Here is a 21,711-nt window from a genome sequence, read left to right as displayed (position 1 = left end):
TATATATATATATATATCCATCCATCCATCCATTTTCTACCGCTTATTCCCTTTCGGGGTCGCGGGGGGCGCTAGCGCCTATCTCAGCTACAATCGGGCGAAAGGCGGGGTACACCCTGGACAACTCGCCACCTCATCGCAGATATATATATATATATGTATTTATTGTAATTTATTTTCTTTAATATATTTTTAATATATTTTTTAAAATATATTAATCATTATGTTGTTGTTGTCCCCCCCCCCTCCCTCAGGGGCGGGACGTCGACAGGGCGGTTGCTGGTTGTTCCATCTCCATCGTTGGGGTCCCTGCGGGTGGGGTGGGTGGTTCCCGTGGCCCTGCGCTAGGTGGTCCAGTGGCAGCCGTCTTGGGTGGGGTGGCCTGGTGTGCTCCCCGGGGGTGGGGGTGGGGTAGTGGGGGCTCGGGTGCTGGTGGGGCGGGGGCAGTCTTCCCGTCCGGTTGCGGGGAGTCTCTGGGTTTCCCCGGGCGGGGCGTCCCGCCTTTCTGCTCGTGTGGGGGTTGTCTCTCGATGGCTTGGGGTTTAGCCGTCCGCTGCTTCTCTCATGCCCTTTCCTCTGCCGGGCGCGTCTCTCTGCGGCCTACTGCTGGCTCTTCCGGGCGGCGCGGTGGGCCGGGCCCTTGGGTCCCCGTCGCTGGCCGGCCTGGCTGCGTAGGGCCGGTGGTCCCTGGTTCCCTGGGCGCCACACCTGCTTTTTGGGTTGGGCTCTCTGGGTGGCTGGGGCCGTACTCTAGCTCCCACGCACACTGGGAGTCAAATATTTTGTACATACAAACACACACACACCGTTATTCATACATACAAACATAGGTACCTACTACGCTCCCACAAACAGTACATACACAAATACAGTACACACCTACATTCTCCAAGTTCGTCCATCTACACGCATACACATACTGTACATATACATTCACTGTACAGACAAGCATATACACATACTGTACATATACATTTACTGTACAAACATTCATATACACACTCACATTCAACGTATGGCAAATGTTTATATCCAACTTGGAGAAAGCGAATCACCAGGTTTAAGTGAATAATGGTTGAGAAGGAGCCTTAGTTGGACATTCGCATGTGGACTGGAATTAGCTCTCTCACGAGAAGAAGCAATAAAACCAGGCTTCTGAATGCAAAAGTTATAGCTCTATCCTGGAGTAGAGATTCCATGTTTATCTTAAACGTCAAACCTACAAGTTATGGTATACATCTGTTGTCTTCCCAGTCACTACACACAAACATCTCCTTACATAGTCAGGTTGTGGTGGTGTATGACTTCTCCAGTTATGGAGTCCTTATTTTTTTTTAACCTAGGCTCCTCTGGGTACTGCACACCTGTTTAATGATGCTCTCTTGTAATAAAGCAACTTTTTGTTCAGCAAAGCATCTCCGACATCGCTTTTGATCCAACCGCACTGCCGTGTTGCCCTCCTGCCCGGGAAGGGGTGACAAGACCGGAAATACCCTTCACGAGTACCTACTGCCCACCTCAGAGCCAGTCATAATCTGTCTCCCATCTTGCTCATCTAATTGAGAAGGCATTCATTTCTATTTAACAGGTGATAGTGCTAACTTAATAGTTAGTACCTGTTGTATTTATGGCAGATGACATGCTAGCGTTATTGCTGCTGGGAAGAGATCGACACGGTTCCATGCAAGCTCTCAAACGCGACTTTTGGCGCTTGTTTTATTTTAGTGCGGATGACTGAATTACTTTTCCGGTTGACCTATGGCATCACACGAGGATTAGCAAATCCGTACAACTTGTTTCTTGTGATGTCCGCTGTAATATTGGCACAGATTTCAAATATTAGGTCGTTAATGGGTGTGCTCATGTTAAAAAGCAGACAACATCGAGAAATGATCTTGGGTTTTGTATAGCGGAAGCTAAAGCAAAAACTTAGCACAGGAAACTTAGAAACAAGAACCAGGAATATCCTAACGTAACAGTTGCATGAAGCATACAAAGAAGCCAGGAGGAGTGTGGCGAGAGAGGTGTATAAATAGCTCTCTGATTAGTGGTCGACTGCCGGTGAGCGTGCCGACCAGTAATCAGAGGCAGGGGAACCAAATTAATCCCCATAGAAACCAAAACAAACCCAGAAGCGCACAAAACAGGAACTAAGGGAGTCCAAAAATATCAGAACATAACAAAAACATGCTCCAGGCCACGGATCATGACAGTTTGTGTGTCAAGCAGTGCATCAAGTTATTTCCTTTCAACGATAATAGTCACATTTAGTTCTCTTACCATATTTTACGGACTGTAAGGCGCACTTAAAATACTTTTTTTTTTTCTCAAAACTCGACAGTGCGCCTTATAACCCGGTGTGCCTAATGCATGGAATAATTCTGGTTTTGTTTACCAACCTCAAAGCAATGTATTTTGGTACATGGTGTAATGATAAGTGTGACCAGTAAATGGCAGACAAACATAAGAGATACATACAGACTGCAATATAATGGCAGTCACACATAAGAGATCATGTAGACTGCAAAATGACTCAAATAAACAAAACCAACATTTTATATGTTCCATTGAAAATACACAACATTACACACAGGGTTTGAAAATCAGTCAAAATGTTTTAGTACGAAGAAGCCACGCCGTTTGATGGATTGTACTGTGTTTCAAAATTGGAGTTTTATTATGGTGTTTGTATAAGGTAAGACACATTATCTGGTGTATTGTTTCGCAATACTATGCAAAAGCAACTTTTCTTACCTTCTGGTACCTGCTGATCTGTATTTGGGATCTGCGTTAGTCCTGAGGAATTGCGCGTCCGTCGTAATCGATAAGCTTCTTCTTTTTCTCTATCTTCTTGTTATGGGACATTCATCCTTCGCTGTTCGCTGTTGCCATTTCTAATATAAAGTAGCAGAAAGTTCTTACTAATATCTGTCAGTGAACTCGCCATGGAAGCGCTAAAACATACCGGTGTAGTGAGTTACTCACTACACATTATTCACATTATTCACCCAAGGAACTTTAGTTACTAGAGAGTTCCGTTTGGACGGTTTTCCAACGGGACACATTTCCGGCGGATGAGGAGATGCTGCTCCGTTATTAATTTGTCATGTTCTGTGGTTTGGATTATGTTTTGTTATTCTTTGTTAGTTTTTGGACTCCATTAGTTCCTTTTTGCGCTTCCTTGTTGGTTTTGTCACCATGGCGACTCATTAGTTTCACCTGCCTCATTTGTTTGGATCACGCACCTGTCGCTAATCAGAGATTATAATTCAAGCCAGTCTTTTTCAGTTAGTCTGCCTGGCGACATTGCCCTGTTTTGACAGTTCTTGTTATTTTGACGCCATTGTTCATGCTGCTTGTTTTCTTGCCAAGTAAGTTTTGTTTATTTATGCCATAGTTTAGTGAGTTTTGTTTCTGGTCCATAGTTCTGTTTTAGTTGTGTTTTCGCCTCGTGCGCCTTTTTGTTTGTTCTATTTTTTTTTTTATAGCCAAAATTAAATAATGTTCCTACCTTATACCGTTGTCCGGAAAAGTCTGTTTGCATCCTGGAAGAACAATCCTCGCAGTAAGCTGTGAAAAAACCCCTGTCACAACATGATTTAAGTAAAGTCTGAATGTCATTAAAACAGTTAGCTCCACCTTTTGACACTTTTTCCACTCCCGTCCTTGCAGGCTACATGGCTACAACAAAGAAAACGGAGAAAAGACGCAGCGGAAGGAGAGCCACGTAAATAAGACCGCACACAAAACGGCACATCCTGAAGCGACTGTCAGACAGCAACTTGAAGATGATCTGTAAAACATCATCCATGCAACATTTTGACCAAATAACCGCCATTACATGTTGTGTAGACCATAAGGAAGTGTTTTCAATATAGAAAAAAAATAATAATAATATGACTCCTTTAATGTGCCCTATTACCCGAAGTGCATTATATATGAAAAAAGATCGAAAATAGACTATTAATCGGCAGTGCGCCTTATAATCCGTTGCGCCCTCTGGTCCGGAAACTACGGTAATCATGGTGAATCATGTCAATACAGTACTATCTAAATAAATAAAAAACTATTGTTAAATAAGAATAAATGACAATAATTACCCAATCAACAGGTTTTATTGCACATTAGCCCTGTTACCTAGTCACATGTACAAAGAACAGTAAACGGTATTAATATTCATATTCAATCTGGCACTACAACAGTTTTGAATTACAGGGCATTATTAATGCCCTGAACAAGACAAAAATACCAAAAAGCATAATAACAGACCTAATATTCCAACTTTTAAAACAAACCGTGACTAAAAAGCTGGCCAACTGACCTGGAGGATATTTTGTGGGGGTTTCCTGATGATACACCATATACATTCAACTTAGCCTTGGCTGTAGCTATGGCATCCCATAATGCACCTGCTGTGAACCTGTTTCTATGTTTTTGTTGTTGTTGTTTTTTGTTTTGTTTTTTATAAATGGTGCTCTGTTTTGTTATGTTTGGTTTGCTCGTTTTTTCTTGTGTTATCTTTTAACCTGCCTATTGTACAGCACTTTGGCTACCCTTTGGTAAATTTTAAATGTGCTTTATAAATAAAGTTGATTTGATTTGATTTGAATGGCCTTCTTTTAAGGGACTGTTGTATTATATACACTATTATATAAGCACTTTGGTAGGTTTTATTGACATAATCCTTACTATAATCAAAATATTTACTAAAACAATATCAACAAAGAACCATAATAACATTATTATGCCCTTAGTTAACATTTTTAACCGAACAGTGGCATAAAAGCCAGTCAATGACCCTGAAGGAATTTTAAAAAAGCATGTTTTGATGTATTTTTCTTTATAAAATCATAAATAAAATGAAAATGCATGCAAAAAGACAACGATGATAATCATGATCATTTCAAATTGGTGTGTTTATAAATCAGTTATATTTGCTATATATTTTTTTTAAGTATTCTGATTACTAATCAAAATGACATCAAAACACAAAACCACGGTTTTTGGGGTAAAATATGTGCACTATCCTTTTTTGGGGGGGTTGGAGCAGAGTTTAAACACTATTTAAAAATGTCCAATTTGGAGCAGATATCAGATCCTATGAAAACATCACAAGACAGCTACTGTTCATGAGAATTTTGGACTGGACAGTGACTAAAAAGCCAGCCGACGAACCTTAAGTCTTTCTCGGAAAGCTACAGACCGTTGATTCCAGATAAGAGCTTCCAGAATTGGTGGTCCCGAAAGTCCAAAAACTTGGAGAACCATCCCATAACTTGTCTGATGGAATAGATTCATCATCAGAGCGGCCAAAGACTCACCCTCCCTTGTTTTCTAAAGCTGCCTCGCCCTTTCGATGCCATCAGTCTGGCCTTGGCCGACTCCCACGAACACCTCGCCACCCACTAAGGGTTTGTTTTTATTTTACCGCCATGCAGCCACGGGATGCTAGCTGACCCTCTGCAGGCAATAATCGCTCTCCGTATCCAGCGAGCTGTTTTGGTCCGATGACGGGAGGTTGCGACGGAGCAGGCGGTTGAATACGCGGAGCGCTACCTTCTTGTACTGCTGGCGCCAGAGGGAGTAGGCGAAGGGGTCTGAGGCGGCCTTGCTGTACGTCAGGCACTTGCTGATGATGCCCCAGCGACGGTTAACGTCCACAAAGGGGAGGAGCTCCGCTAACCTGAAAAGAAAGGAACCGAGTCAGTCTGGACAAAAGTACATTTTCGAAAAAAGCTATCATATTTTCTGGACCATAAGGCGCACCAGATTAAAAGGCGCATTAAAGGAGTCATATTATGATCATTTTTCTAAATGTAAAACACTTCCTTGTCGTCTAGATAACATGTAATGGTGGTTCTTTGGTCAAAATGTTGCATAGATTTTGTTTTACAGATCATCTTCAAGCCGCTTTCTGACAGTCGTTTCAGGATGTGGCGTATTGTATTAAGTTAAGTTAAAAGTAAAAGTACCAATGATTGTCACACACACACTAGGTGTGGTGAAATTTGTCCATTACTTTGTTCACCTCCTGGGAGGTGAGGGGAGCAGTGGGCAGCAGCAGTGCCACGCCCGAGAATCATTTTTGGTGATTAACCCCCAATTTCAACCCTTAATGCTGAGTACCAAGCAAGGAGCTAATGGGTCACATTTTTATAGTCTTTGGTATGAATAAATTGATTAACGTGGACCCCGACTTAAACAAGTTGAAAAACTTATTCGGGTGTTACCATTTAGTGGTCATTTGTATGGAATATGTACCGAACTGTGCAATCTACTAATAAAAGTTTCAATCAATCGATCAATGACTTGGCTGGGGTTTGAACTCACAACCTACCGATCTGAGGGCGGACAGTCTAACCACTAGGCCTCTGGTGGGCGGTCTTATATACGTGGCTCAGCTTTGACAGCGTCTTCTTTCCGTCATCTTTGTTGTAGCGGTGTAGCGTGCATGGACGGGCGTGGAAGAAGTGTCAAAAGATGGAGCTAACTGTTTTAATGACATTCAGACTTTACTTCAATCAATAACTGAGCAGCATCTCCTCACTTGTGGCTAAATAATGCAACAACAACGCCGGATATGCGTCCCGTGAAAAACCCGTCCGACAGGAACGCTCTAATAACTAAAGTTCTGTGGGTGAATCATGTACACTCACTTCACCGGTAGTTTTTAGCGATTTGATAGCGAGATATAAGTTAAAACTTTACACTACTTTATATCAGAAATGGCAACAGCAGAGGGTGAATGTCACATAACAAGAAGATAGTGAAAAAGAAGAAGCTTATCGACAACGGTGTCGACACGTACTACAGTGGCGGACGTGCGCAAATATTCAGGACTTATGCGGATCTCAAATACACATCAGCAGGTACCAGAAGGTAAGAAAAGTTGGTTTTGCATAATATTGTGAAACAAAACACTAGATAATATGTCTGTCAAAGGCTGCCATTTTGCGGTCCTCATACACACACCATAGTAATATTTGTATCTCTGACTACGGTAGTCGTAATGGGCCGACAATCCATCAAGCTGTGCGGCTTCAAAGTCATACTAAAATGTTTTGACAGATTTTTGAGTGCCGTGTATAACGTTCTATATTTTCAATGGAACATTTAAAGTTTTGGTGTTGTTTACTGGCGTCATATTGCAGTCTCTGTGTATCTCTTGTGTGTGACTGCCATCGTATTGCAGTCTACACGTATCTCTCTTATTTGTGACTGACATCTACTGGTCACACTTATCATTACACAATGTACCATTTTGTAATGTTAAGTGGGGCAGTATAGCTCGGTTTGTAGAGTGGCCGTGCAAGCAACTTGAGGGTTCCAGGTTCGATCCCCACTTCCGCCATCCTAGTCACTGTCGTTGTGTCTTTGGGCAATACACTTTACCTACCTGCTCCCACTGCCACCCACACTGGTTTAAATGTAACTTAGATATTGGGTTTTCACTATGTAAAGCGCTTTGAGTCACTATAGAGAAGCGCTATATAAATATAATTCACTTCACTACCAAAAAAAATTGCTTCGAGCTCGGTAAGCACAACTAAAATTATTCCGTACACTAGACGCACCGGGTCATAAGGCGCAATGTCGATTTTTAAGAAAATTAAAGGATTTTAAGTGCGTCGTATAGTCCGAAAAATATGGTAAATACAAGTGCTGTTAAAATCATTTTGATTTGTGATTAATCCCAGTAAACTCAATTGAATTCTGAAAAAGACCCAAATATTTTGATGAAAAATGCACATTGGCATGTTTTTTTTTTAATGCTGGATAGTGAACAATCCAAATCTTGAAGGGTACCTGGTGATCACGTAGGGAGCAAAGCAGACAAGGAAGGAGCCGATAAAGATGCTGATCTTCTTGGTGGCTCTCAGCTTCCGCCTCTTTTGCTCTGCAATACATCGCTGCTTCACACTGAAAAAATAGAATTTATATTTCACACTCAAATGAAGACACGTGGACTTACACTTGTGTGGCCTATAGCATGTATTCAAAAGCAAATATTTTTTCACTTGATTGTAGGAGTTTTAATTGAGATATTATGGGGGAAAGGTCTTATTTACAGTATAGTTTTTTAAAAATGCCATGGAGCCCTAAAATGTTCTTATTTTGTAAATTGCTTGAGTTGAATTGCAAAATAAATTATTTATGTTATTTGTGCATTCTAATGTTGATCCGAAATGTGCCTGTGTTTATTTAGATTTTAGTTCAATTGTACATTTTATATTTACATTAATTACCAGTAAAGGATTTTACTTGTTCTATATTTACACTAAACATCTATTTTTGAGCCCCACAATGCAGTATTAATATTACAAAAATGCAATCACATTCTTAAATATAAACACCTGCAAATGTTTATTCTTGGTGATCTGCATCAATTTAGTAACGTGTCATCAAAGAGTAAAAATGCATTTATTTCAATAGATAAATAGATAGTACTTTATTGATTCCTGCAAGATAGTTCCCTTAGGAAAATGTTAAATATATGCATCATAACAAAAAGGGTTATACTAAAAAAATGGATGGATGTAGATAGTCCAACTCGTACTTACTGGTATACACACATAATACATACTGACTGGTATACATAAACTATGGAAATGATACCAGTAGAAAAAACCTGCATTTAGTTTAGATAGTGATGCGTCATTTATGTGTTTTAACTATTAAATGAACCTAAAATGTGATTATTTTTTTAAATCTTTGTAAAAAACATTGGACACAATGTGTTGTCGAGCTCATGAGATGTGACACAAGTGCAAGCCACTGCCACACTATTGTTCATTTTTTTAAAGGTTTTTATTTTTATTTTTTTAAATGGCTGTGGTGATAATGTCAATGAGGGATTTCTAATCATGGTTATGTTGGAATTCTTATTAATATTGATACTGTTGTTGATATTATTCATTTTTGTTTTGAGTACTTTTGGATTGTTTTGTGGTATGTTTGTGTGTCCTCTCAAATGCTCTGTTGATTGCTATTCTGATATAAAACCGGGTTTGGTTTTGGAATTGGAATTGTAATATTGTGGTATTGTTGTGTGTTATTTTGTTGGACTGATTAATAAAAAAATAATAAAAAAATAAGGGTCCAGCACCCCTGCGACCCCAAAAGGGAAAAGCGGTAGAAAATGGATGGATGGATGGTATTGTTGTGTGTTATTTTGTTGGACTGATTAATTAAAAAAAAAAAATAAATTAAACAAAGTAAGGGTCCAGCATACCCCGCGACCCCCAAAGGGACAAGCGGTAGAAAATGGATGTATGGATGTTATTGTTGTGTGTTTTTTGTTGGACTGATTAATAAAAAAAATTGAATAACCAATCAAACAAAATAGGGCTCCAGCACCGCCCACCACCCCGAAAGGGACAAGCGGTATAAAATGGATGGATGGATTGATGGTATTATTGTGTGTTATTTTGTTGGACTGATTAAAGGCCTACTGAAATGAGATTTTCTTATTCAAACGGGGATAGCAGGTCCATTCTATGTGTCATACTTGATCATTTTGCGATATTGCCATATTTTTGCTGAAAGGATTTAGTAGAGAACATCCACGATAAAGTTCACAACTTTTGGTGCTGATAAAAAAGCCTTCCCTGAACCGGAAGTCGCAGACGATGACGTCACAAGGGTGAGGGCTCCTCACGTCCTCACATTGTTTTTAATGGGAGCCTCCAACAAAAAGTGCTATTCAGACCGAGAAAACGACAATTTCCCCATTAATTTGAGCGAGGATGAAAGATTTGTGGATGATAATGATAGCGAAGGACTAGAAAAAAATAACAATAATAAAATAAAGTTGTTTTTTTTAAAAAGGCGATTGCATTGGGTAAATGTTTTTAGACACATTTACTAAGATAATTCTGGGAAATCCCTTATCTTTCTATTGTGTTGTTAGTGTTTTAGTGATAGTCGGAGGGGTGTGTCCACAGGTGTCTTGAGGCCAGTGTCTGAGGGAAGTCACGGCAGATATAAGGACGGCGCAAACTCCACAGATCTCCGGTAAGAGGCGACTTTTTAACACAATTTTCTCACCGAAATCTGCCGGTTGACAAGTGGTCGAGATCCATGTTCGCTTGACCGCTCTGATCCATAGTAAAGCTTCACCTCCGGGAATTTTAAACAAGGAATCACCGTGTGTTTGTGTGGCTAAAGGCTAAAGCTTCCCAACTCCATCTTTCTACTTTGACTTCTCCATTATAAATTGAACAGATTGCAAAAGATTCAGCAACACAGATGTCCAAAATACTGTTTAATTGCGCGATGAAAAGAGACGACTTTTAGCCGCAAGTGGTGTTGTGCTAATATTGCCTGACATTCCGTGACGTCACACGCACGCGTCATCATTCCGCAACGTTTTTAACAAGAAACTCCGCAGGAAATTTAAAATTGCGATTTAGTAAACTAAACCGGCCGTATTGGCATGTGTTGAAATGTTAATATTTCATCATTGATATATAATCTATCAGACTGCGTGGTCGGTAGTAGTGGGTTTCAGTAGGCCTTCAATAAAAATAAAAATAAAAATAAAAATGATAAAATAAAAAAAAGGCTCCAACACCCCCCGCGATCCCCGAAAGGGAGAAGTGGTAGAAAACGGATGGATAATAATAATAATAATATCACCAAAATGCTCACTTTTTGTGTTTTTTTTTACTTTTTTGGTGATTACCTTTACAAATAGATACATTTCTGTCAAATTGGATTGTGGTCGATTGTATTCACATATTTTGGAGGTAAATTTGGATTCTTTTTTTTTTTTTTTGGTATTTTATATGGAAGAGATACATTTTTTCTTTTTTTATTAGTTGTACATTTTGTTTTGTATCATTGTAAACATTAAAAAAAACTTACAATTTTCTCCATATATTTTTTTTTTTGCAATATTCTGCATACAAACAATTATAGAACTCCAAATGGCAAAACATCCATCCATTTCCTACCGCTTGTCCCGTTCGGGGTCGCGGGGGTGCTGGAGCCTATCTCAGCTGCATTCAGTTATATGCTATATCAGGGGTCGGGAACCTTTTTGGCTAAGAGAGCCATACAAGCCAAATATTTTAAATAGTATTTCCGTGAGAGCCAATTAGTACTTTTTTAAAGACTGAATACAACTAAATGATTGAATTTCAAAGTAAGGCCATACATTTTTACAGTATAATAAGTCTCGTATTCTTTTTAATAACATTGTTATTCTGAAGCTAACCAACAACAAATAGTCAAGTGAATTATATTTATATAGCGCTTTTTCTCTAGTGACTCAAAGCGCTTTACATAGTGAAACCCAATATCTAAGTTACATTCAAACCAGTGTGGGTGGCACTGGGAGCAGGTGGGTAAAGTGTCTTGCCCAAGGACACAACGGCAGTGACTAGTATGGCGGAAGCGGGAATCGAATCTGCAACCCTCAAGTTGCTGGCACGGCCACTCTACCAACCGAGCTAAACCTTCTTACCATTAATGCAACTTCTTGAACGGGTGCGGTAGAAACCGGATGGATGGATTAAAAGGCATAAGAATGTTTTATATTTTGAACGTTATTTTTGACAATGTGATTACAAGCAGAATTATTCATTACTTACCGTTAAGCAATGTCAGCGAAGATTTATCTGAGAGCCAGGTGCATTCATCAAAAGCAGTGGTCCCCAACCACTGGGCCGCGGCCCTGTACAGGGCCGTGGCTCGATTGGTACCGGGCCGCAGAATAATGTTTTATTAATTTTAATTATTTTTTAATTAAAACAACGGGCCGCGGGACAAATTATCAAGCGTTGACCGGTCCGCAGCTACAAAAAGGTTGGGGACCACTGATCAAAAGAGCCACATCTGGTGTCAAACTCTGGCCCGTGGGCCAAATTTGGCCTGCCATGTAATTTAATTTGGCCCTGGAGGCAAAATCAAATTAACATTAGAGCTGGCCCGCCGGTATTATACAGAGGCGGTGCCGCTGTAACACCGCATTCACCGCTAATACTCATACTTGCCAACCCTCCCGATTTTCCCGGGAGACTCCGAAGTTCAGTGCCCCTCCCGAAAATCTCCCTGGGCAACCATTCTCGTGAATATCTCCCAATTTCCACCCGGACAACAATATTGGGGGCCGTGCCTTGAAGGCAATGGCTTTAACGTTCTCTACAACCTGTCGTCACGTCCGCTTATCCTCCATACAAACAGCGTGCCGGCCAAGCCTCATGATATAAGCAGCTTGTACACACTCATAAGTGAATGCAAAGTATACTTAGTCAACAGCTATACAGGTCACACTGAGGGTGGCCGTATAAACAACATTAACACTGTTACAAATATGCACCACACTGTGAACCCACACCAAACAAGAATGACAAACACATTTCGGGAGAGCATCCGCACCGTAACACAACAGAACAAATACCCAGAACCCCTTGCAGCACTAACTCTTCCGGGACGCTACAATAGACGCTACCACCTAAAACAGTGGTGTCAAACTCAAATACAGAACGGGCCAAAATTTAAAACTGAACAGAGCCGCGGGCCGATGTTGAACAAATTAACCCTTTAATAGGGACCCAAACAAGTTTTGCATTGAATATTGACCAAGCAAGGCTTATATAACTTTATAGTGACATGCAAAATCCAGTTTCAAATAATATATAATTAAAAAATATCAATGGCATATCAAATTAAATAAAAACACAAATTTAAGGCCTTTTTTCGGCGGCGGGTTTGAGTTGGGGCGGGGTTTGGTGGTAGCGAGGGTGTATATTATTGCGTCCCGGAAGAGTTAGTGATGCAAGGGGTTCTGGGTATTTGTCCGGTTGTGTTTATGTTGTGTTACGGATGTTCTCCCGAAATGTGGTTGTCATTCTTGTTTGCTGTGGGTTCACAGTGTGGCGCATATTTGTAACAGTGTTAACCTTGTTTATACAGCCACCCTCAGTGTGACCTGTATGGCTGTTGACCAAGTATGCATTGCATACACTTGTGTGTGTGTATGCGCCGCATATATTATGTGAGTGGGCCGGCACGCTGTTTTTATGGAAGAAAAGCGGACGTGGCGACATGTAGAGAACGCCAAAAGCAGTGCTTTTACAGCCCGCCCCCAATATTATTGTCCGGGTGGAAATCGGGAGAAATTCGGGAGGGGCACTGAACTTCGGGTGTCTCCCAGGAAAATTGGGAGGGTTGACGAGTATGAGTGTTAGCAGTGAATATGGTGTTACAGCGGCGGGCCAGCTCTAATGTTAATTTGATATTGCCTCAAGGGCCAAATGAAATTACACGGCGGGCCAAATTTGGCCCGCAGGCCAGAGTTTGACACCCATGACCTAAAACGGGGATTAGGAACCTTTTTGGCTGGGAGAGCCATTTAAGCCAAATATTTTAAAATGTATTTCCGTGAAAGCCATATAATATTTTTTAACACTGAATACAACTAAATGTCTGCATTTTTAAGTAAGACCAACATTTATAGAGTATAATATGTCACAAACTCGCATGGCAGCTGTAGTAAGCGACCCCTAAATGCAGGAACCAGGAAAGCGATGCGCAGGAACCAGGAAAGCGATGCGCAGGTAAGATGCTTTTAATATTACCAACAGGAGAATGAATGCATGTACAGTTCTAAACAATAGTCAATCTTTGAGCCCTGAGGAATGCGCAAGATAAGCATAAATAGAAACATGCTGATTGGCAGCAGTTGAGGGGAAAAAAACACAGCGCTCAGCGGGACAAACAGGAAATGGAAACAAATTAAAAGCACAGATGGGAAGTATATACGAAACAAAGAAGCAAAAACAGAAATGAAGTGACAGATCTTCACATAATAAGTCTCTTATTGATTGATTGATTGATTGAAACTTTTATTAGTAGATTGCACAGTACAGTACATATTCCGTACAATTGACCACTAAATGGTAACACCCGAATAAGTTTTTCAACTTGTTTAAGTCGGGGTCCACGTTAATCAATTCATGGTATTCTTTTTGATAACATTTTTATTCGGAAGCTCACCGATGATAAATAAAATCCTTCTTACCATTAATGCGACTTCTTGAACAGGTGCGGTAGAAAACAGATGGATGGATTAAAACATGGGTGTCAAACTCTGGCCCGCGGGCCAAATTTGGCCCGCCGTGTAATTTAATTTGGCCCTTGAGGCAATATCAAATTAAGATTAGAGCGGGCCCGCCGCTGTAACACAACATTCACGGCTATTACTCATACTCGTCAACCCTCCCAATTTTACTGGGAGACTCCCGAAGTTCAGTGCCCCTCCCGAATTTCTCACGATTTCCACCCGGACAATAACATTGGGGGCGGGCCGTAAAAGCACTGCTTTTGGCGTTCTCTACATGTCGCCACGTCCGCTTTTCTTCCATAAAAACAGCGTGCCGGCCCACTCACGTAATACATGCGGCTCATACACACACACACATGTATGCAAGGCATACTTGGTCAACAGCCATACAGGTCACACTGAGGGTGGCCGTATAAACAAGGTTAACACTGTTACAAATATGCGCCACACTGTGAACCCACAGCAAACAAGAATGACAAACACATTTGTCATTCTTGTCATTTCAGGAGAACATCCACACCGTAACACAACATAAACACAACCCGGACAAATACCCAGAACCCCCTTGCTTCACTAACTCTTCCGGGACGCAACAATATACACCCCCGCTACCACCAAAACCCCGCCCCAACTCAAACCCGCCGCCGAAAAAAGGGCTTAAATTTGTGTTTTTATTTAATTTGATATGCCATTGATATTTTTTAATTAATATTATTTGAAACTGGATATTGCATGTCACTATAAAGTTATATAAGCCTTGCTTGGTCAATATTCAATGCAAAACATGTTTGGGTCCCTATTAAAGGGTTAATTTGTTCAACCTCGGCCTGCGGCTCTGTTCAGTTTTACATGTTGGCCCGCTCTGTATTTGAGTTTGACACCCCTGGATTAAAATGTATGAGAATGTTTTATATTTTGAATGTAATTTTTAACACTGCGATTACCAGCGGAATTATTCATTACTTATCGTGTTAAGCAATGTCAGCTAAGATTTATCTGAGAGCCAGATGCAGTCATCAAAAGAGCCACATCTGGCTCGAGAGCCATAGGTTCCCTACCCCTGACCTATAAGGTTAATTTGTTCAACCTTGGCCCGCGGCTTTGTTCAGTTTTAAATGTTGGCCCACTCTGTATTTGAGTTTGACACCCCTGCTCTAGACCCACAGGTTCCCTACCCCTGTGCTATATGTTGATGACGTCATGAAGGTGCCAATTAAGTTGCGCAAAAGTGACCAAAAGTCCCTCCCTGGCGCAGGGACTTACCTCGGGTGGACGTCCACCAGCAGGAACAGGGTCTGCATGGTGATCACGTCGATCCTCTTGCAGTGGAACCTGGCCACCTGGAGCACTTTCAGGTAGGTGACGCACAGCGTGAGGAGCGACAGCGCGAAACTTCCGGCGTGGAAGACCGCGGTGAAGACGGCGAACTTCAGCCGGTCGCCGCCGCCTCTTTGCAGGGGTGCAAGACGCGAACGCGTCGCTGTAGCGCAGCCAGGAGAAGAGCAGCGCCGTGAGGGCGAAGGTGAAGGAGTGCATCCAGGAGTAGCACACCATCACCGCAGCGTCCTTGTAGCGCATTTTGGCGGAGTAGCTCAGCGGGAAGACGACCGCGATCCAGCGGTCGATGCTGAGCGCCGCCGCGCCTCAACATGGCGTTGACGGTGAGGAAGGTGTCCATGAAGCTGACGGTGCTGCACCAGCGGTCCCCCGAAGGGCTGCTGACGCCGAAGGATGCCGGCGGCGGTGGCGGGCATGTTGAGCAGGGTGATCAGGATGTTGCAGAGAGACAAGTTCATGACGAAGACGCCGGGGACTTGGCGGCGGATCTCGGTGCTGTGGAGGAAGCAGAGCAGCACCAGCGCGTTGGAGAGGAGCGAGACGAGAGCCACCGCGACCAGGAAGGCGGCGGAGAGAACGTCCGGGAGGTCCATGATGACCCAGACCGGCGCGGACGAGGAGGATGAGCCGCTGGAGGACGGAGACTTTCATGGGAGCTGGCCAGCGTGCTGAAGGGTGACGACACACGTGGTTACCCCTCCCCCACCTGTGGTCTGTTCCTGGGTCAGGGGCCCAGGCCTGCTCTCCCTAAGGTCAAAACGCGCCGTGCGTATATCGTGGAGCGCATGTCAGGTGTCAGTTATTCTATCCACCGACTCCAGGAGTCGGGAACCTTTTTGGCTGAGAGAGCCATGAAAACCAAATATTTTAAAATGCATTTCCGTTAGAGCATGGGTGTCAAACTCTGGCCCGTGGGCCAAATTTGGCCCGCCGTGTAATTTAATTTGGCCCTTGAGGCAATATCAAATTAACATTAGAGCGGGCCCACCGCTGTAACACCACATTCACCGCTAATACTCATACTCGTCAACCCTTCCAATTTTCCTGGGAGACTCCCGAAGTTCAGTGCCCCTCCCAAATTTCTCCCGCGGGCCGTAAAAGCACTGATTTTGGCGTTCTCTATATGTCGCCACATCCGCTTTTCTTCCATAAAAAAAGCGTGCCGGCCCACTCACATAATTTATGCGGCTCATACACACACACAAGTGTATGCAAGGCATACTTGGTCAACAGCCATACAGGTCACACTGAGGGTGGCTGTATAAACAAGGTTAACACTGTTACAAATATGTGCCACACTGGGAACCCACAGCAAACAAGAATGACAAACACATTTCGGGAGAACTTCCGCACCGTAACACAACATAAACACAACCGGACAAATACCCAGAAGCCCTTGCATCACTAACTCTTCCGATACGCAACAATATACACCCCCGCTACCACCAAACCCCGCCCCAAGTCAAACACGCCGCCGAAAAAAGGCCTTAAATTTGTGTTTTTATTTAATTTGATATGCCATTGATATTTTTTAACTAATATTATTTGAAACTGGATTTTGCATGTCACTATAAAGTTATATAAGCCTTGCTTGGTCAATATTCAATGCAAAACTTATTTGGGTCCCTATTAAAGGGTTAATTTGTTCAACCTCGGCCCGCGGCTCTGTTCAGTTTTAAATTTTGGCCCGCTCTGTATTTGAGTTTGACACCACTGCGTTAGAGCCATTTAATATTTTTTAACACTGAATACAACTAAATGTTTGCATTTTTAAGTAAGAACAACATTTTTAGAATATAATACGTTTCTTATTCTTTTTAATAACATTGTTATTCTGAAGCTAACCAATAATAAATAAAATACCTCTTACCATTAATGTGACTTCTGGAACAGGTGCGGTAGAAAAGGTCGGATGGATTAAAACGTGTGAGAATGTTTTATATTTTGAACGTTATTTTTAACTCCGTGACTACGAGCAGACTTATTCATTACTTATCGTGTTAAGCAATGTCAGCTAAGATTTATGTGAGAGCCAGATGCAGTCATCAAAAGAGCCACATCTGGCTCGAGAGCCAAAGGTTCCCTACCCCTGACCTACTCGGTGGCCTAGTGCAGTGTTTCTCAACCTTTTTTCAGTGATGTACCCCTGTGAACATTTTTTTTAATTCAAGTACCCCCTAATCAGAGCAAAGCATCTTTGGTTGAAAAAAAGAGATAAAGAAGTAAAATACAGCACTATGTCATCAGTTTCTGATTTATTAAATTGTATAACGGTGCAAAATATTGCTCATTTGTAGTGGTCTTTCTTGAATTATTTGGAAAAAAATATATATAAAAATAACTAAAAACCTGTCGAACAATAAACAAGTGATTCAATTAGAAATAAATATTAGAAGTAATCATCAACTTAAAGTGCCCTCTTTGTGGATTGTAATAGAGATCAATCTGGATTCATGAACTTATTTCTAAACATTTCTTCACAAAAAAAGAAATCTTTAACATCAATATTTATGGAACATGTCCACAAAAAAAATCTAGCTGTCAACACTGAATATTGCATTGTTGCATTTCTTTTCACAGTTTATGAACTTACATTCACATTTTGTTCAAGTATTATTCAATAAATATATTTATAAAGGATTTTTGAATTTTTGCTATTTTAAAAAAATCTCATGTACCCCTTGGCATACCTTCAAGTACCCCCAGGGGTACACGTATCCCCATTTGAGAACCACTGGCCTAGTGGGTAGAGTGTCCGCCCTGAGATCGGTAGGTCGCGAGTTCAAAACCCGGCTGAGTCATACCAACTACTATATAAATGGGACCCATTAACTCCCTGCTTGGCACTCAGCATTAAGGGTTGGAATTAGGGGTTAAATCACCAAAAATGATTCCCGGGCGTGGCACCGCTGCTGCCCACTGCTCCCCTCGCTTCCCAGGGGGTGATCAAGGGTGTGTGATAATCATTGGTACTTTAACTTTAACTTTTAACTTTTCTACCACTTATCCCTTTTGGGGTCGCTGGAGCGTATCTCAGCTGCATACGGGCGGAAGGCAGCATACACCCTGGACAAGTTGCCACCTCATTGCAGGTGTCAGTTGTTAATTTTATTCCTCAAGCCCAGGGGTCTCCAAACTACGGCAGGGGGGCCATATACGCGCCAGCATCCGAAATCCGGCCTGCAGGAAATCCCAAGTTAAAAAAAAAATTTAAAAAAACGTATTTTTATTTTTATTTTTTTTTTTAACCTGTCTGTGACAGGTCTCCAGCCCTCATCGTGTGGGTTGCAGTGACCATCGATGCAGGACGCATTGTAGCAGGGTTGACTCGGGTTTATTATTTCAATAACCAAGTTTTGTTGCCAGTCGGTCACGCCAATTTCTAGCACACCCTCTCTTCTTGCTCGTCGCGGCGCGCCTTTCGGTGGCCGGTGGCTGTGTCTTCCGCGGGGGCTCATCTTTCTCATCGTCTTCGTTGTCGGATGGTTCCTCTCCTACTTCTGCCATGATTGTTCCTCCTTCTCCCCTTTTATGCTGCAGCAGAAGATGCAGAGATTGAGAGCAGGTGTGTCGTTTACGCACCTGTCTCTGATGGCTGCAGTGTCGCTCCCAGCGTGCCCCGCCTCGCTGCTATGCTGCATGCTCTGCCTCCTGGCCGCCATCTCGGTTAGGACCGCTGTATGTCCTATCCTGGTGTCGGCTCATCGGCTCCGTCTCTCCACACTGTCCTTTCTAATCCATTATCTACCGCTTGTTAGCCTCTGCGTCTCCGAGCTGCTCAGGCATATCATATTGTATAAAAATGCGTTTTCCTATCGATAACATGATAACGTGACATCGCGCTCGCGCCAAAGTGTCCACGCGCGCTCTTTCAGTCAATTGGGGGGGGGGGGGTAGTGGGTAGGGGGTAGCAAGGTGTATATTGTAGCGTCCCGGAAGAGTTAGTCCTGTAAGGGGTTCTGGGTACTTGTTACGTTGCGGATGTTCTCCCAAAATGTGTTTGTCATTCTTGTTTGTTGTGGGTTCACAGTGTGGCGCATATTTGTAACAGTGTTAAAGTTGTTTATACGGCCACCCTCAGTGTGACCTGTATGGCTGTTGACCAAGTATGCATGGCATTCACTTGTCTGTGTGTGAAAAGCTGTAGATAATATGTAATTGGGCCGGCACGTAAAGGCAGTGCCTTTAAGGTTTATTGGCGCTCTGTACTTCTCCCTATGACTTTTAAAAAGTCATAAATTTTACTTTTTGAAACCGATACCGATAATTTCCGATATCATATCTTAAAGCATTTATCGCCCGATAATATCGTCAGTCAGATATCATGGGATATCCCCAATATATATATATATATATATATATATATATATATATATATATATATATATATATATATATACACAAACCCCGTTTCCATATGAGTTGGGAAATTGTCCATCTTTTTCTGCTTATCTGATGTAGGATCGCGGGTGCAGCAGCCTAATCAGGGAAGCCCAGACGTTCCTCTCCCCAGCAACTTCGTCACGCTCTTACCGGGGAATCCCGAGGCATTCCCACGCCATCCGGAAGACATAGTCTTCCCAACGTGTCCTAGGTCTTCCCCGTGGCTTCCTACCGGTCGGGCGTTTGGGTGGCATCCTGACCAGATGCCCGAAACACCTCATCGGGCTCCTCTAGATGTGGAGGAGCAGCGGCTTTACTTTGAGCTCCTCCCGGATGGCAGAGCTTCTCACTCTATCTCTAAGGGAGAGACCCGCCACCTGGCGGAGGAAACTCATTTCGGCCGCTTGTACCCGTGATCTTGTCCTTTCGGTCATAACCCAAAGCTCATGACCATAGGTGAGGATGGGAACGTAGATCAACCGGCAAATAGAGAGCTTTGCCCTCCGCCTCAGCTCCTTCTTCACCACAACGGATCGATACAGCGTGCGCATTACTGAAGACGCCGCACCAATCCTCCTGTCGATCTTACGATCCACTTTTCCCTCACTCGAGAACAAGACTTTGAGGTATATGAACTCCTCCACTTGGGACAGGGTCTCCCCCCCAATCCGAAGATGGCACTCCACCCTTTTCCGGGCGAGTACCATGGACTCGGACTTGGAGGTGCTGATTCTCATCCCAGTCGCTTCACACTCGGCTGTGAACCGATCCAGTGAGAGCTGAAGATCCTGCCCAGATTAAGCCATCCGAACCACATCATCTGCAAAAAGCAGGGACCTAATTCTGCAGCCACCAAACCGGATCCCCTCAACGCCTTGACTGCGCCTAGAAATTCTATCCATAAAAGTTATGAACAAAATCGGTGACAAAGGACAGCCTTAACGGAGTCCAATCCTCACTGGAAACGGGTCTGACTTACTGCCGGCAATGCGGACCAAGCTCTGACACTGATCATACAGGGAGCGGACTGCCACAATCAGACAGTCCGATACCCCATACTTTCTGAGCACTCCCCACAGGACTTCCCGAGGGACGCGGTCGACTGCCTTCTCCAAGTCCACAAAGCACATGTAGACTGGTTGGGAAAACTCTTATGCACCCTCAAGAAGAGAGTATAGAGCTGGTCCACAGTTCCACAACCAGGACGAAAACCACACTATTGGGACGGCGTGGCGTAGTGGTAGAGTGGCCGTGCGCAACCCGAGGGTCCCTGGTTCAATCCCCACCTAGTACCAACCTCGTCACGTCCGTAGTGTCCGTAGCAAGACACTTCACCCTTGCTCCTGATGGGTGCTGGTTAGCGCCTTGCATGGCAGCTCTCTCCATCAGTGTGTGAATGTGTGTGTGAATGGGTAAATGTGGAAGTAGTGTCAAGCGCCTTGAGTACCTTGAAGGTAGAAAAGCGCTATACAAGTACAACCCATTTATCATTTATTTATTCCTCCTGAGTCCGAAGTTCGACTATCCGGCGTAGCCTCCTCTCCTGTACACCTGAATATAATACCGGGAAGGCTGAGGAGTGTGATCCCACGATATTTGGAACACACCCTCCGGATTCCCTTCTTAAAGAGAGGAACCACCACCCCGGTCTGCCAATCCAGAGGCACCGCCCCCGATGTCCACGCGATGCCACAGAGTCTTGTGAACCAAAACAGCCCCAAAGCATCCAGAGCCTTAAGGAACTCCGGGCGGATCTCATCTACCCCTTTTTAACTACCATCCATCCATCCATTTTCTACCGCTTATTCCCTTTCGGGGTCGCGGGGGGCGCTGGCGCCTATCTCAGCTACAATTGGGCGGGAGGCGGGGTACACCCTGGACAAGTCGCCACCTCATCGCAGGGCCAACACAGATAGACAGAC

General features: G+C 43.1%; 1 protein-coding gene across 1 annotated transcript; it reads right to left on the bottom strand.

The window, feature by feature from the left end:
* Nucleotides 1–4,132: 4,132 nt before the first annotated feature.
* On the bottom strand, nucleotides 4,133–16,198 carry gpr78b (G protein-coupled receptor 78b). The gene is given in 6 exon segments (XM_061911909.1): nucleotides 4,133–5,683; nucleotides 7,807–7,920; nucleotides 15,332–15,511; nucleotides 15,513–15,712; nucleotides 15,714–15,764; nucleotides 15,766–16,198. Coding segments are annotated over 6 exon segments (1,014 nt in total). The 5' UTR covers nucleotides 16,000–16,198; the 3' UTR covers nucleotides 4,133–5,448.
* Nucleotides 16,199–21,711: the final 5,513 nt, after the last annotated feature.

This window comes from Nerophis ophidion, linkage group LG10, assembly GCF_033978795.1.
Source record: "Nerophis ophidion isolate RoL-2023_Sa linkage group LG10, RoL_Noph_v1.0, whole genome shotgun sequence".
NCBI classification, from domain to species: Eukaryota; Metazoa; Chordata; class Actinopteri; order Syngnathiformes; family Syngnathidae; genus Nerophis; species Nerophis ophidion.
Note: the sequence above shows the minus strand (reverse complement) of the source record. Positions and strands in the feature narration are given on the sequence as shown.